Source organism: Nelumbo nucifera, chromosome 2, assembly GCF_055504915.1.
Source record: "Nelumbo nucifera cultivar China Antique chromosome 2, China Antique-T2T, whole genome shotgun sequence".
Lineage (NCBI taxonomy): Eukaryota > Viridiplantae > Streptophyta > Magnoliopsida > Proteales > Nelumbonaceae > Nelumbo > Nelumbo nucifera.
The window spans coordinates 9,657,602-9,671,717 of record NC_142650.1 but is presented as its reverse complement, the minus strand read 5'-3'; the positions used below and the strand labels follow the sequence as shown (position 1 = coordinate 9,671,717).

Here is a 14,116-nt window from a genome sequence, read left to right as displayed (position 1 = left end):
CCGCTTTCGAATGAGCAGTATATAGGTAAGGCTTATTGTTCCACTTCCGACTCTGGTGGAGTCGGGATGAGTCCTCATCGTGATTTTGGAAAAGTCAGGATCTGTTAGCTCATCATGATCTCGAGGGATTTGGGATCTGTTGAAGAGACCTCTAGGGTTGGTTACGCGGGAATCAGTTACGTGGTGATTCGAGTTGTTGGTCTCGAGCTGATACTTCGGTCTTTTAGTTTCGAATTGAATTGAATACCGATGTGAGCTTTGTGCCGAGGTGAGTTATGCCGAGGCGGCCCTTGTACCGAGGTGACTGAATACTCGAGCTCAATTATTTCGAAATAGGCTTGTCGGTCTGAGTTGTCACCTCTTAGTCAGGTCGTGTCCACGTGTCCCCTTCTCGCTAGGTCGCGCCAAATCACCCTTCATCACAACCAGTTCCGTTTCATCTTTAAATTGTTGCTTTGCCAAAAATCATTTACTTGGTTTGTGAGCCGTTGACTTGGGTCGTTAAATCATGGACCCATTTGACCTAGGCAATAATTTTGGAACTTTTTTTATTTTAACCTTTTAAATTGTAATCAACCAATCCATTTGGACTGAAAGGATTGGATCATTGACCGAAAACCGGTGAAATGGGATCCAGTCAGTGCAAAGTCCGTTCAAACAATCATCATAGCCTTGCATTAGGAATATCTCTCCATAAAGCATAGAAGTACAGAAATGTTCCTGATACAAGGCTGTAAAGATTATTCGAACGGGCCTTGCACTGACTGAAGCCAACTACAAAACCAGTGGCCAAAACAGTTGTGGTTCTGGATCGGTTTTTAAAATATTGGTGTAAACCAATGAAAAATAAATATACCATATAATTATCTTTAACAAAATATAGATTTAATGTATTGCAAAAATTCGTAGTTCAAGGTGGGTCGGGTATAACATTTTCTAATCCTAATAACCCCCAAACTATACACGGAGAATGTTGGTTGGTGGAACCCGTTAACCCCAAAACCTCTCATGACTTTGGAGCATTTCATGTATGACTAGGAGGTGTTTGATGAATAGTCTGATCACCATGACTTAGTTATCGTGTGGAGTGGAGTTGATGAGTAGGAGTAGCTACGAATGAAGATCGTATATCGCGGTTGAGGTCTGCTCCATATGAGCTATTTCAGGCAAACCCCTTCAACTAACTTGGACTTTGGAAAGGGAGGAGGTTGCACGTTAATCGCATCCCCCACGTAATAAAGGACGTGAGCCACGTCGAATAGAAAAGGTCAGGCCTCACTCACGGTCCCGGCTTCTCGTGCCATTAAATGGAGGGTATTTGGTTACGTCGCAGATTCAAATTCGCGGAGTGCAGAGATCCATGGAAATGGTTCATGGAGCCCTAAGTTATATATAGCACGTCATGTGGGTGACATCAGATTCCGTAGCGAAAAAGGCAAACGGCCATGTGAGAGCATCTCGTCTTCTTCTACTGTTGATTTTTTTGTTATGATTTTCCACCCACACTATAAATCAAGGGCTTCAGCTCTCCAACTGATGCGCAACAAATAAACCCAGAAGTTGGAAGGAGATTTGCTTCGAGTAGAAATTGTAGCTGCTGCAGTATGCCGGAGTCAGGTACGATTTGCACGCCTTCTTTTTGGCCAAATGCCCCAAACTACTACTCTCTTTCTTTACAATGTACCTTTAATGTCTTCTCTCCTTTTTGAACCAGTGAGCTACCCTAAACTAGCTCTATCTGGCTGGGATTAATTACATTTGACTCTATTCAGGCTGCATTTCGGAATTTAGCCATAGAGGGCCCTTTGAATTACCCGTGCATTTATTTATTTCCTCATGCATTGAGCCTTTTATGATTTATATGAAGCTGTAGAACGTTTCTTCTTCTTCTTCTTCTTCTTCTTCTTCTTCTTCTTCTTCTTCTTCAAGAGACCCACCGCATTTATTTGTTTCTCTATGTACGATGGGTATGAAAAATTTGAGAATGAAATATTTCTGCTATTTATTTCTATTCTTCCTTTTACAGCAAAAACTTCTTTTTTTGTCCTACCCCATTAGTTCATTTTGATGTAAACGACGAAGAAAACAATGTTTTAATTGTAAGAAAAGAGGGAAAAATAGCTCAAATGTTTCAGAGTGAAACTTTCTGCCCATTTTGCATTTAAACAAATTAAAAAACAAACGTAGTCAGGTCATTCCTCCTCTGGAAATCTATATCTATTTTTTCTTATATATCTATAGCTAAAATTTCCTAATAAACACATTAAGCTGAACATCTCTTCTCTCTCTTTCTTTCTCTCTCTCTCTCCTGTTTTTTCGATCCGCACAAATTCTGGTTGTAGAAGTAGAACGGATGTTTCTTTTACTAATTTTCCAAGCTTTTGTGCTTTGAAAAAATGTCGATATGTGTGTCAATGCGCATTTGTGAATGTTTTGTTTCAAATCCCTCTTTAGGCTGCATTTGTTTGGAGTTTGTTTTGCCTCATTCGGGGGGGGGGGGTGTGGAAAAATCAGATCAGGCCTACCTGCTTTTGCTTTTCATCCCTAAGCACTGCAAATTTTGCATCTTAAAAAGTCATGCAGTGCAAAATTTTTGAAGCCATCTTAGAGGAGAGAATAGTTAACCAATGAACATTTTTACTCCCTCTCTTCAATATTTTCTTCCCTCTCTATCTATGCAACTATTGTCCAACAATCTCTTCTGTCGCCACAAGAACTTGATGGATAGATTAGTTTGGTTATTATGATGATTTGGTGGGTTTATGATTTATGCGGAGATATTTCCGTTTTTGAGTAAGGAATTGTTTGGGAGTTTTGATTATTAGATCTCAGTTGTTGTCAATCAAATCAAGCAATCGCCATTGTAATCTTTGGCGGTGGCAACTCTCGAATTTTACCTCCCATATTAAGTTCCTACAAGTAGATCGATAGAGCAAATGAGCTTAATAAGTGAACTAAAAATTTACCATTATTCACTCCATTTTACTTGAAATTTGCACTCCAAACAAACAGAACTTTCAGAGTTGAGAGTCCAATGCAAACAATAAGATTGTAAAATCTATTGGGGGGGGGGGGGACTAAAATTATCTCCTTTGTCAAGACATTTCCCTTTTTTTTTATTTATCTTCTCCATTACACAACCCCTTTACCTTGTTCTTTTTCCTTTCTCAACTGGTTTGGTCATGGAAGTAACTTTGACCTTTTCACGGTCGATGTTAAAGCCGAGTATCTTATCCAACGTTCAAAAAATTTCAAAAAACAAGAAGCCTATAAGCGAAAGTATCTACTGTCTTTCTTTTTTTCTTATTTATTTATATCAAGAAAGCATCTACGTTTTAAAAGAGCAAAAGTATTTTTCACACTCATGAGAGCGGCAACACAACAGCATAAAACATTTTCTAATGGAGAATAAAACCCCTATTCTCTTGTCATTTTCTTACTGAAAATGATGGACGTTTGCTTTTCAATGCCAAGAGAATTTTATTGGAAAGATAACAGGAGAAAATGAAGAAAAAGAAAAATTGGTGAGTGTTTTTTGGTTTTTCTATTTCTCTTCTTTGGTTTTCAATCTTGTTTATGTCTTTATGAGACCAAAGCTTATGGTATTCCTGGGAGATATTTTTACCAAAACAATATGATTACTTGCTACTGTGGTTTATCCAGAAAAGCTAGCATTTTAATATTTCTTTCATGTATTGGCAAGACTACTAAATATGCTAAAGAAATTTGTAAAACCCTAGACACGGTAATTGTTTAATCCCAAGCCAAACCCTAGATGTGGGGTCATCTCCCACCTCCAATGACTGCACTTTTCAGCTGTAATTCAACTTAGAAAAATACCACATTTCCTCCACTTCCCCACTTAAATATATATAAAAGATGCTTGTCTTGAATTCCGTGCATGTCATAAAAGTTGAAATCTAAATACCCTATATCATGCATACTTAATATTTGTACATGTTCTTACACTGAATTAAAATATACCCTTTTAAGTGATATATGCAAAACAAGGAAAGAGCATGCACTCACCTACTATGAGATTTAGGAATGGCGGACGAGGATCTTTAATTCTCTGATCTCTTATTATACAATAATTCTTTGGTTATAAAAAACAAGTTATGGACCCATAGAGTGCTTAATGGATCCTAAGTGATATGATCTTAGTTTATGCACTTAAATTATTCTTTGTAAAAGGATTCATGTGGGGTATCCAACTTGTTGTTCAAGAAATATAGAATTGCTCTAAGCATCTGCTTGTAACAAAGAAATAAATGAATTGGACAAAGGAGTCAGAAAAGAATCTTAAAAACCAACCAAAGAAGGAAAAACAGTAAACAAAATAATTTTTGTTTATTCTTTTTCTATACTTGTTCTGAGTCATCCGTCCCTATTATGGGCCCTAAATGTATATTAGCAACAAAACTAGAATATTTATTATCAAATTACTAAGTTAAACTGTTAAAGACCAATAAAATAAAACCGGGCCTGGTTGGGTCTGACCCGATAAGCCCCATTGACAAATTTCCAAATTCAAATCTTACCAAACTCTGTCTTGGAATGGGCGTGACATGAGATGGGAGGCAGGTATAGGAGATGCTCGTAATACACGGAGTCGCATGGGATGACTGGACCGATCAAACAGGTGAAGGAGGTCAAAGCCTCAGATTCAGAGGTCCAAAGTCCAATTCCGTACAATGGAATTGGAATTCCCTTCTTCCCCTTCACCGCCCATCCCCTATGGGCTATGTTTTTCTTTGTGGACCCTAGGCCCTAGCACTTTATTATTGACTTTTATAAGATCTCACCATGAGATGGGATCAATTTGAAATTGGGTGGGCATAATTACAATACTCAAGTTGGGAATGTTTTGTATATTGTGTTTGGATCTGTTCATGAGCTGGTTAGCCTGTTGGGCTTGCCGAGCCTGGCCCATTTTAATCGGGCTTAAGTCTATTTTGAGCCCCACGAATTCGGCCTTGGGCTGCTAAGTAGTAGGCTCCATTTTGTCTTTGGTCTGGGTTGGGACTTTTTAAATTAATCTGCTTCGATAATATTATAAATCGTAAAATAATATATCCGTAATAAGTGTTAGGTAATAAATTGTATTATTATTTTGTTTTTTGTTGTTGTATGGTGTGTGATTTTTTGTTTGAATTTTGGTGAATAATTGTATTTTCGATAACAATATTTTTAATTTGCAAAATGTATAATTGGACAAAAATAAGTTAAAAAAATATAAAATTTAGAAGATAAAACCCAAGCCTGTACATTTTTATCAATAAGTAGTAAAACCCATAACCTGGATAATGCTCCTCAGTCCTCACACACTGCTCTTTGCATCGATCTCATACCACATCCAGCTGTGCATTGGGAACATCTCCCCTTAATGACAACATACAAGTACGGAAGATGTTTGGAATGTACAGTTGCAATGTGGTGTGAGGAACAAATCCGAGTTCCTGTATTGTATTTGTATTGTCCCAAAGATATGTTAATTAATGGTTTGCTCTCATGTATTGTCCCAAACTTCCAACTATAACATAGTATCATTTCAATTGTGATAGATTGCTCTCACCTATTGTTTTTAATTGTATAAATTCATGAAAATTTATAAGACGGAGGAATACAAATAACCTTTTTTTTTTTTTTAATTCGTTGGGTTTACATTAAAAAGAACACGCATCCTCTTAGCCTCGTGTACCTAAGCTGCCGAGGGTTTCACATCTGCCCATCACAGAACGTGCCCCAAAAATGCCTCACATGCACAATTGGAAGATGTTCCCAATATACGGTTGGGATGTACGCTCTTTCTGTGGGGGCAGATGTGAATTGGCTGCCGAGTGTACAGTTTACACCATGCGGTGAAAGAAACGAGTTTATCTGTTTATGCAACTCCTTGTGAATTCTTCGTGGTACAGACAAATGGGTCCCAAGTTAGTAGAGTAGAATTCATCCATTTTCCTTCAACAAGGAATTGGGATATGCTACTCACACCTAAGGTTGTCAATGGACCGATTTTGGATTTGACTCTGTTCAGTCTAAAATCAATTTGGATGGACCAATAAGAAATATTGAATTGGACTAATCTGGTCTAAAATATTTATTAGATTGGATTGAACCTGGTCCTTCTATAACAAATTTATATTGGATTGGGTTTGAGTTGAAATCAATCCAAATCAAAATGAATTTGAACAGATTGAATGATCTTGACATTGAATTGGACCGATTTAAACTGGTTCAAAACATTCATTAAATTGAATTGGACGTGATCTATTTATAATGGATTCACATTGGACTAGATTGGATTGAATCACATCCAGTCCAATTGACACCCCTACTCACACCGACCTTACAGCCAGCCACACACAAGTTTCCGATGTGTGACTGGTACATGTTGTGTGATCGGTTTCAATGAATCCCTCTTTGTGTAGGGTATACAAGTCTTTTTATCAGAACAGAAGCCTCTTCACAAGGAGTGGGCAGGTCCACACAAACTCTGCCACGTCTACCCACGTAACATCACAGCCACACAATTCGTATTATGTTAATGTAGATGAAAAGAAAAGTTGTGGCTGGTGGCTGCGATCAAACTGCGTCACTCATTTTGGTCTAAGAAATAAAAGAAAAAAGAAAAGTCAAATGGTACCTACACGGAAGTCACACTGAACCTCTCTCCACTTTCTTCGACCTATCCTCTCCTGTTCTGCTTTCACGACCACGAACCCCGATTGGGCAGATTGGGTATGGTATCCGGTTCGTGCGAAGACTTTCCAGGAGTATGTGAATGTGTGACCATGCAGCCAGCTATTCCATGTGACGGGACGGGACCCACCATTTGAAACTCGTGCGTATCACAACGTCCGGTCATCCTCCGCGCCCGCGGACGGATGTAGTCAAAGAAAAAACATATGCAGGTATTAGTTTTACACACGTGTCAATCATGGTGTTCGCACATGTATGCACCTGCACCACCTGTTCAGGTTCAGCCTCAGGTCACGCCTGCTGCACTTAAAAAAGCCCTTCTCCTCCTCTTCCTCCTTCCCGTCTATCTCCCAGTAACAATACTATACTATACATATAGGGCCACGATAGAGGTGAATCGACGAAGCAGAAACGTGAGGTTCTTGTTAAAGATTGAGAGGGAGAGAATCTATCTTCGTTCATAGTGTTATCTCTTCTTCTCCTCGCATTTTTTTTCCTTTTTCTTTAATAATTTCTATAAAGTATCTCAAGCCCCAGATTGACTCTGCTTCCTCTATCTTTTCTCTACATCTATTATAACCATACGTGTTGGAGAGCTACAGATCTCTAGAGCTCTCCATCTGGGTCTCGCTCTCCAATGGCGGCGAGCTGGGTCTTATCAGAATGCGGTCTAAGACCTCTGCCTCGCTGTTTTCCTCGGCCCAGAACTGGAGTTTTCTCCAACAACCCCACCAAGATTAGTTTGCCTGGGTGTAAAGGAGGTGGCGGTGTTCGTGGGATAGATCTCAATGTTTCTCCGATTTGGGTTTCAGGCGCGCCTACGGACAGAGATTGGGGACTCAAGGTAAGCGCTCCCGCCAGAGTCGCACCTGTTGAGGATGAGGACAGCGGAGCCAAGAAGATTAATGGCGTCAATGGGATTAATGGGGTCGACAAAGAAGATAAGTTTGATCCCGGTGCGCCTCCCCCGTTCCGATTGGCTGACATCCGAGCTGCCATTCCGAAACACTGTTGGATCAAGGACCCTTGGCGCTCGATGAGCTACGTCCTCCGGGATGTTGTTGTGGTCTTCGGCTTGGCGGCAGCTGCGGCTTACCTCAACAATTGGGTCGTTTGGCCTCTTTACTGGGCTGCACAGGGAACCATGTTCTGGGCTCTCTTTGTCCTCGGCCATGATTGGTAAATTCCCTACCTCTCTCTTGGTTAGACTCGATAAAGGATTTCCTCTTTTTCATTCTTTTCTTGTAATTCTAGGCAACTAGCACCATATCTTGTATTCCCTCTTTTTATGGTTTTCCTTATTCGAGTTTTTGGATTGTGCAGCGGTCACGGCAGCTTTTCCAACAACCCAAAGCTAAATAGTGTGGTTGGGCATTTCCTGCATTCCTCAATCCTTGTACCTTACCATGGATGGTATGTTCTTATGGCCTGTTTCTTCAATTTGTGGGGGAATATCATGATTGTTTAGAGATTTCATGAACATAGATGAGCTTTGGAAGTTCAGTTTCTTAACAGAATTGTACATTGATAAACATTGCAGGAGAATCAGCCATAGGACTCATCACCAGAACCATGGGCACGTTGAGAATGACGAATCATGGCACCCGGTTAGTAATTCTATTGTTAATGTCTTCTCCGCCTTTGTTTTCTTGAGTAACTGAGTTTTACACCAAGTCCTGCATACCTGACACACTGATTGCTTAATGCAACATGTGCAGCTGATCCGGACTTTGTCTTCTAATCTAATTTTCTTATTTATATTTGGATTATCTCCTCTCTTGCAGTTGACCGAGAAGATTTACAGAACTTTGGACGATAGTACTCGAACATTGCGGTTCATGGTGCCTTTCCCCATGTTCGCATATCCATTCTATCTGGTAGGTGTCGTGTTTCTTGGCTGGTTCAAAATCCATTTGTGCAGTGGAATAGAAGTGCCAGAAATCCGATGTGTTTCTTATTGTTCTCTGTTATGTGATTGATTGTGTTACAGTGGAGTAGAAGTCCTGGAAAGACGGGTTCCCACTTCCATCCCGACAGTGACTTGTTTGCTCCTAACGAGAGGAAAGATGTGATTACATCCACCGTGTGTTGGGTAGCAATGGTGGCATTGCTTGTGGGGTTGTCCTGTGTAATTGGTCCGGTCCAAATGCTTAAGCTCTATGGAGTTCCCTACTGGGTAGGCTTAGTTCTTCCTTCACGGTTGATTGATGCATTTCTTTGGTTTCTTGAATTCCTGCTGGATTATTGTCTCTGCTCATATAATTTTCTCTTGTGCCTTTTGAATGCAGATTTTTGTCATGTGGCTTGATATTGTAACTTACTTGCATCACCATGGCCATGAGGATAAACTTCCATGGTACCGTGGAAAGGTATTGTTTCTGTTCTAATGTTTCCCCTGCTTATTGATTGTTTACAGAAAAAACTTGCAAGCACAAGTTAAATGTAATACATACCACTCATTAAAAAAATTTTGGTTTCAGTTAGTGTTTTTAGCTGCAATTTACATAGTCAAAGTTCCAACTTTGTTAAGGAGACGGTGTAAAAGTTTGTAGAGGAATGGAATTTTATTTAAAATGTTAATTTATGCCAGTGGTTTGTATTGAACTGTGACAGGAATGGAATTATCTGAGGGGAGGACTTACCACGCTTGATCGTGACTATGGTTGGATTAACAACATTCACCATGATATTGGGACCCATGTGATTCATCACCTCTTCCCTCAAATCCCTCACTATCACCTGGTTGAGGCAGTAAGTGTTAAATTCTTTCGTTCAAACAAATAATTCTCACAAGCAACTATGGAAATCAATTACTCAGTAGGAAATGGAAAATGGTTCTTATCATTTGTTACGGTGACCCTGCAGACAAAGGCGGCGAAGCCTGTACTTGGGAAGTATTACCGGGAGCCTAGGAAGTCTTGGCATCTACCATTTCACTTGATCGGAGATCTAATAGGGAGTATGAGACGAGATCACTATGTCAGTGACACTGGAGATGTTGTATACTATCAAACGGACCCAGAGCTTTTTGGATCTTCAAAGACGAAGTCAGCGTAATGTCCTGGTGTCTTTTCAAGTTAAATGATTCTCAGTGACCAATCTTCATTGTTAACAATTATTGCTGGTGGTTTGAAACCTGCCTCCAATAATGCTTCTCTCTGTCAAATTCCACGGGGGGAGAAGAGAAATGCATGAAGATGGAAGATGAAGCCTATTCTTTTAAAACATGGGCACAAAAGATTGCTGTAGTGGGGTATTTATTCCAATATTTAGTGGGTATTATTTTCCTATTATAGTTAAGGAAACATTTCTATTTGTTTACCTTGAATCATCTTAAGCATCCCTCATTTCTCATTCACATAAAAGTTATATAAAGGGGGAAAAAGGGAAAAAAATATGAAAAGATTATAATCTCTTTGAATGCTTACTTTCAATTCAATTTTGTCTCCTCTTTTTATTGGGTATTGTGGAACTACAACACGGCTTGAAGATAACACTACAGTATAAATGATTGATCTTTGAAGAGGGTACTTGTATCTCTGTAGAGTACAGACTAGAGGGAAGAATAGCCCAGCCAACCCATCTTTGGAATGTGAGGTCGGCTCATCATCCTAAATGATCACTGGCAGAGGACTTTTGGAGCCAAAGCCATTGAAATAGTGGTATCAGAATTTTATCTTTTTTATGCTTAGGCACAAGTTTCTCAACACCAAAATCTAAAGCAGTTTTAGGCTTTTAGCTAGTGGTAGTGGATAACTCCCAAGTCCTCGGCTTATCTATCTATGGCTATATATTTAAAAGAACATATATATGGTGCAGATTGCAGAAAGCTCACTCGTAGTCGTATGCATGTTCCTTCCACTCGTAACAACGTAGGTTGTAACTTGTAAGTGCCAATCAATCTCTGTTGTTGACAATTCAAACGTTGTAATTGGAGTTGCATCTATCTATCCAAATCATATTTTCTTTGCTAATAGCCACATCTACCTGAAAACCCAGAAAATCCAGACAGTAATTATCAGATGTAGAGACTAGAGACTAGAGATCAGACAAAAAAATGAACTTTATGAGTAGTGACAGATGTGATTCTAAAGGTAGATTTAAATCTTACCTACCAAAGAAAGGGAGGATTTAGAAATGGTTCCGAGTACTGGGTATTGGGTAAGAATGAACAACACCCAATGCAAGGTATTAAAAAACCAACCCGAAACCAGGAACCACTTTGGCCACTGGTTTCCATGTCATCAGTTTGTGACTTTTTAAGAAAATGAAAAATAATTAAATAAAATTTGGTCCAAAAATCATTGTCCGGGTCAATTGAGTCAACGGATCAACCACCCAGTTCAATAGGTCATTGATCTGATTTTATAAAAATAACGGTTCAGGGCTGATAACCCGACCAGTTTCGAGACTTAAATAATGTAGAACGGCCAATAAGACCAATAAAAAATGAACACGTCAGTGTTCTGTAAACATAAGGTTTAGGCCCCATGTAATTCCTTCAAATCCTTTTACTGTAACCCGGGTTGAGGCAGTACTGTAGACAGTACTGTAGGTGATCTCGCCCATATCGAGAGGCTAAAGCTGAATCACACACAACCAAGGTTTTAAAAACTAGACCGGACACAGAACTGTTTTGGGGATCGGTTCTCAGGTCGAATGGTCCAATTATCCGGTTCAAACGAATAGCCCATTTTGATTTAAAAAAATTAAAATAGAATAATGGCCAAAAATAGTTGTCCAGGTTGACAAGTCGATATTTTGACTGCCTGGGTCAGTAGGTCGCTGACCAAATCAATGGTTTTTGGCCTAGGAGCAGTTTTAGGGTGAAACGGAATCAATTATCTAACCAATTCCCGGGTCAACCAGTCAGCATTTGGTCCAGTCTGGTTTTTAAAACCATGACACACCTCTTATTATCAAGAAACTTTCATTTTTTTCATCATTTTCATTTTTCTCTTTTTCTTGGCAATCAACTCCTTGCTTCTACAGATTCTATAATTGTACAAAAAATTAAGGCTGTTCACGGGTCGGGTTGAGTCGGTTTAGTAGTATTTTTTCAATCACCCAACCTAGTCGGGTTACTTATAGACCAAACCGAAACCGACTCTCTATTAAGTAAAACCAACCTGGTCGGTTTGAGTCGATTTGGGTTTCAACCAACTCCAAGCTTGTACAATACAAATGAAGTTAAAATGCTAATATTATATATAATATTTCAAAATATATTTTTTGAAAATATATATTTAAAACCAAAACATATATACAAATATATCGAAATATATATTTTCTAATTTGTGGAAATATATATTTGATATATTTTAAAATATATATGTAAAAACCGAAACCGAACCGAATTATCGATTTGTTCATCTTTATAACCCGAAGCTGACCGATAATGAAAAAAAAACTGACTAAATCGAATTGAATCGGACCGGATTGATCGATTTAATTGATTTGGATTTATTTATGAACAGCCCTAAAAAAATACCTTAGGCATGGGAATTTAGATGTTGTGCAGAGTACCCAAGAAATAAAATACATGAGAAATGTCCTCAACCGTACCACATGGTTAAAACTTAAAATATAACATTCAATGATCAAAAATAATCCCATAGACAATAGGCCGATGATAGCCCGATAGACGGTGGACAAAGGCTTTAGACCCGATGGACAAAGGCTTATACTCTAATAGTCCAATGGACAAAGGCTTTAGGCTGAATAGACTCTAAGCTTTAGATAAGCTTTTGCTGAACCCATCGAGTATAAGCCTAGGCTCTAGGCTCTAGGCTTTAGGCTGAACCCATGGAATACCCCATGAATCCATCAATCTCTCTCTCATATCGTCACCTACCTTGCTTGACTCTCTGATTCTCTCCGTAATGTGTTGGAGCAGAACTTTATTGTATCTTGCTTCATATGGCCGCTCTGATTTTCTCCGTATTTTGCTTCTCTCTTGTTTCTCTAATCTCTTTCCCTCTCCCTCATCTAATTCTTAATGTTTCTTCACATGGTGTAGTTGGATCAAGCAGTGCTTGGGTTGACATTATAGATTTTGTAGGTGGGGGGGGGGGGGGGGGGGGGTTTAATTAGTGGTGATGATGAGCTGAACTCGTTCTCCCTGCTTTTTTTTTTTTTCTTTTATCTTTTCCTTCTCCGGTTCTCCCATTTCTCTCTTTAGCCACCCAGAATCTTCCTCAAGTCTTCTTTGTTTTCTCTTTTTTCCCTTCATTCTTTCTTCTTCTTAAAGGCTGATTTGATTGCTTGGTCAACAAAGTTATCGTGAGTTTTGGCCGATAGATACAGAGATTGATCAGGTTCCCATTATTATTATGGTGAGCTTGATTTTGTTGCGGCTAGGTAGCATTGTGGTGATACTCGGTTGTTTTGTTTGATTTTGGTGTGTGTAATCTTCTTTGTTTTATTTCATTGTTTTTTCTATTTTCTTTTGATTGTGAGAACAATGTCATGGTTTGGACTGGAGTTTTAATGCCCTTGAGTTGTTGAATTGGACGCAGAACACTTGTTAGTGGCGTGTCTGAACCTCTTTCTATTTATTTGTCTATTTTACTTAATTAAGAGTCAAGGGGGCCTCGAACCGTGTCTTTTTCCATGTGGCTCTATCACTGTATGTTCAAAGGAAAAAGATATTGGATTATCTATTTGGTTTTAAAGGATAATGTTCCTTAACTCAAAATAAATTATTATTATTATTATTATTAGTTGATTTATTTATAAGATACTTCCATAGTTCCATATATCTATAGGTGTAAATCGGGTCGTAGACAAGGTCATATGAGACATGCCGGATTTAGTGTTTCAAGTCCATGGGTTGGCACGATATGATATGGTCAAGCGGGCCGGGCCGTACTGCCCGTGGCCTGCCTGCTACCACGACCTATAAAATAAGCAATCATATACATCAAAATTCATTTAAAATAAAACTTTAAGATCTTTTTTTATTTTTTGTCTATTTTTAATTTATGTTAAAAAATCCATTATTCTTTTCAAAATTTTTAAAAAAGTATGGCTTTGCCCAATCCGTGGCCTGGCCTAGCCCAAAACTCAGTCCACATACCAATCCAACCCATGGCACGGGTTCACACGGGTTTGGGCCATGCCGAACCAATCCCCCAAAGTAAACTGGAATTCTCTATATTATTGTTTTTTGTCCGAACAGATAACATAAATTTTGCTCTTTTTGTTCCATATGCACATTATATTATTTTTAATTCACAACTCATTAATATCATATGATAAATTACCATTTTCCTTTCACCAGCTTCAACACACCGCAGCATCTCTGATTGATGTAATTCCACAATCTAAGGCTCTGTTTGGAAGGAGTATAAATACAAATTTGTAGAGTGCAAAACTTTATATTTTATATTATTTTTGTATGTATTTGTACTGT

General features: G+C 38.7%; 1 protein-coding gene across 2 annotated transcripts; it reads left to right on the top strand.

Moving 5' to 3' along the window:
• The first annotated feature begins 1,021 nt into the window (after nt 1-1,021).
• On the top strand, nt 1,022-10,141 carry LOC104594909 (omega-3 fatty acid desaturase, chloroplastic-like). 2 transcript variants are annotated; one of them, XM_010255458.3, is made up of 9 exons: nt 1,022-1,617; nt 7,515-7,881; nt 8,026-8,115; nt 8,243-8,309; nt 8,487-8,579; nt 8,693-8,878; nt 8,991-9,071; nt 9,316-9,453; nt 9,568-10,141. In XM_010255458.3, the coding sequence occupies exons 1-9, from the start codon at nt 1,605-1,607 to the stop codon at nt 9,757-9,759; spliced, it is 1,227 nt and encodes a 408-aa protein (XP_010253760.1). In that variant the 5' UTR covers nt 1,022-1,604; the 3' UTR covers nt 9,760-10,141. The 2 variants fall into 2 exon arrangements, with proteins under 2 accessions (XP_010253760.1, XP_010253759.1); XM_010255457.3 differs by lacking the exon at nt 1,022-1,617 and having other exon boundaries at nt 7,040-7,881.
• The last annotated feature ends 3,975 nt before the right edge of the window (nt 10,142-14,116 follow it).

Bases quoted from the DNA above. Each gene is read 5' to 3' on its own strand.
- LOC104594909 (XM_010255457.3), top strand. From the start codon at position 7,340: ATGGCGGCGAGCTGGGTCTTATCAGAATGCGGTCTAAGACCTCTGCCT. The intron at 8,310-8,486 runs GTTAGTAATTCT...CCTCTCTTGCAG, and splicing joins ATGACGAATCATGGCACCCG to TTGACCGAGAAGATTTACAG. The intron at 8,879-8,990 runs GTAGGCTTAGTT...TTTTGAATGCAG, and splicing joins TCTATGGAGTTCCCTACTGG to ATTTTTGTCATGTGGCTTGA.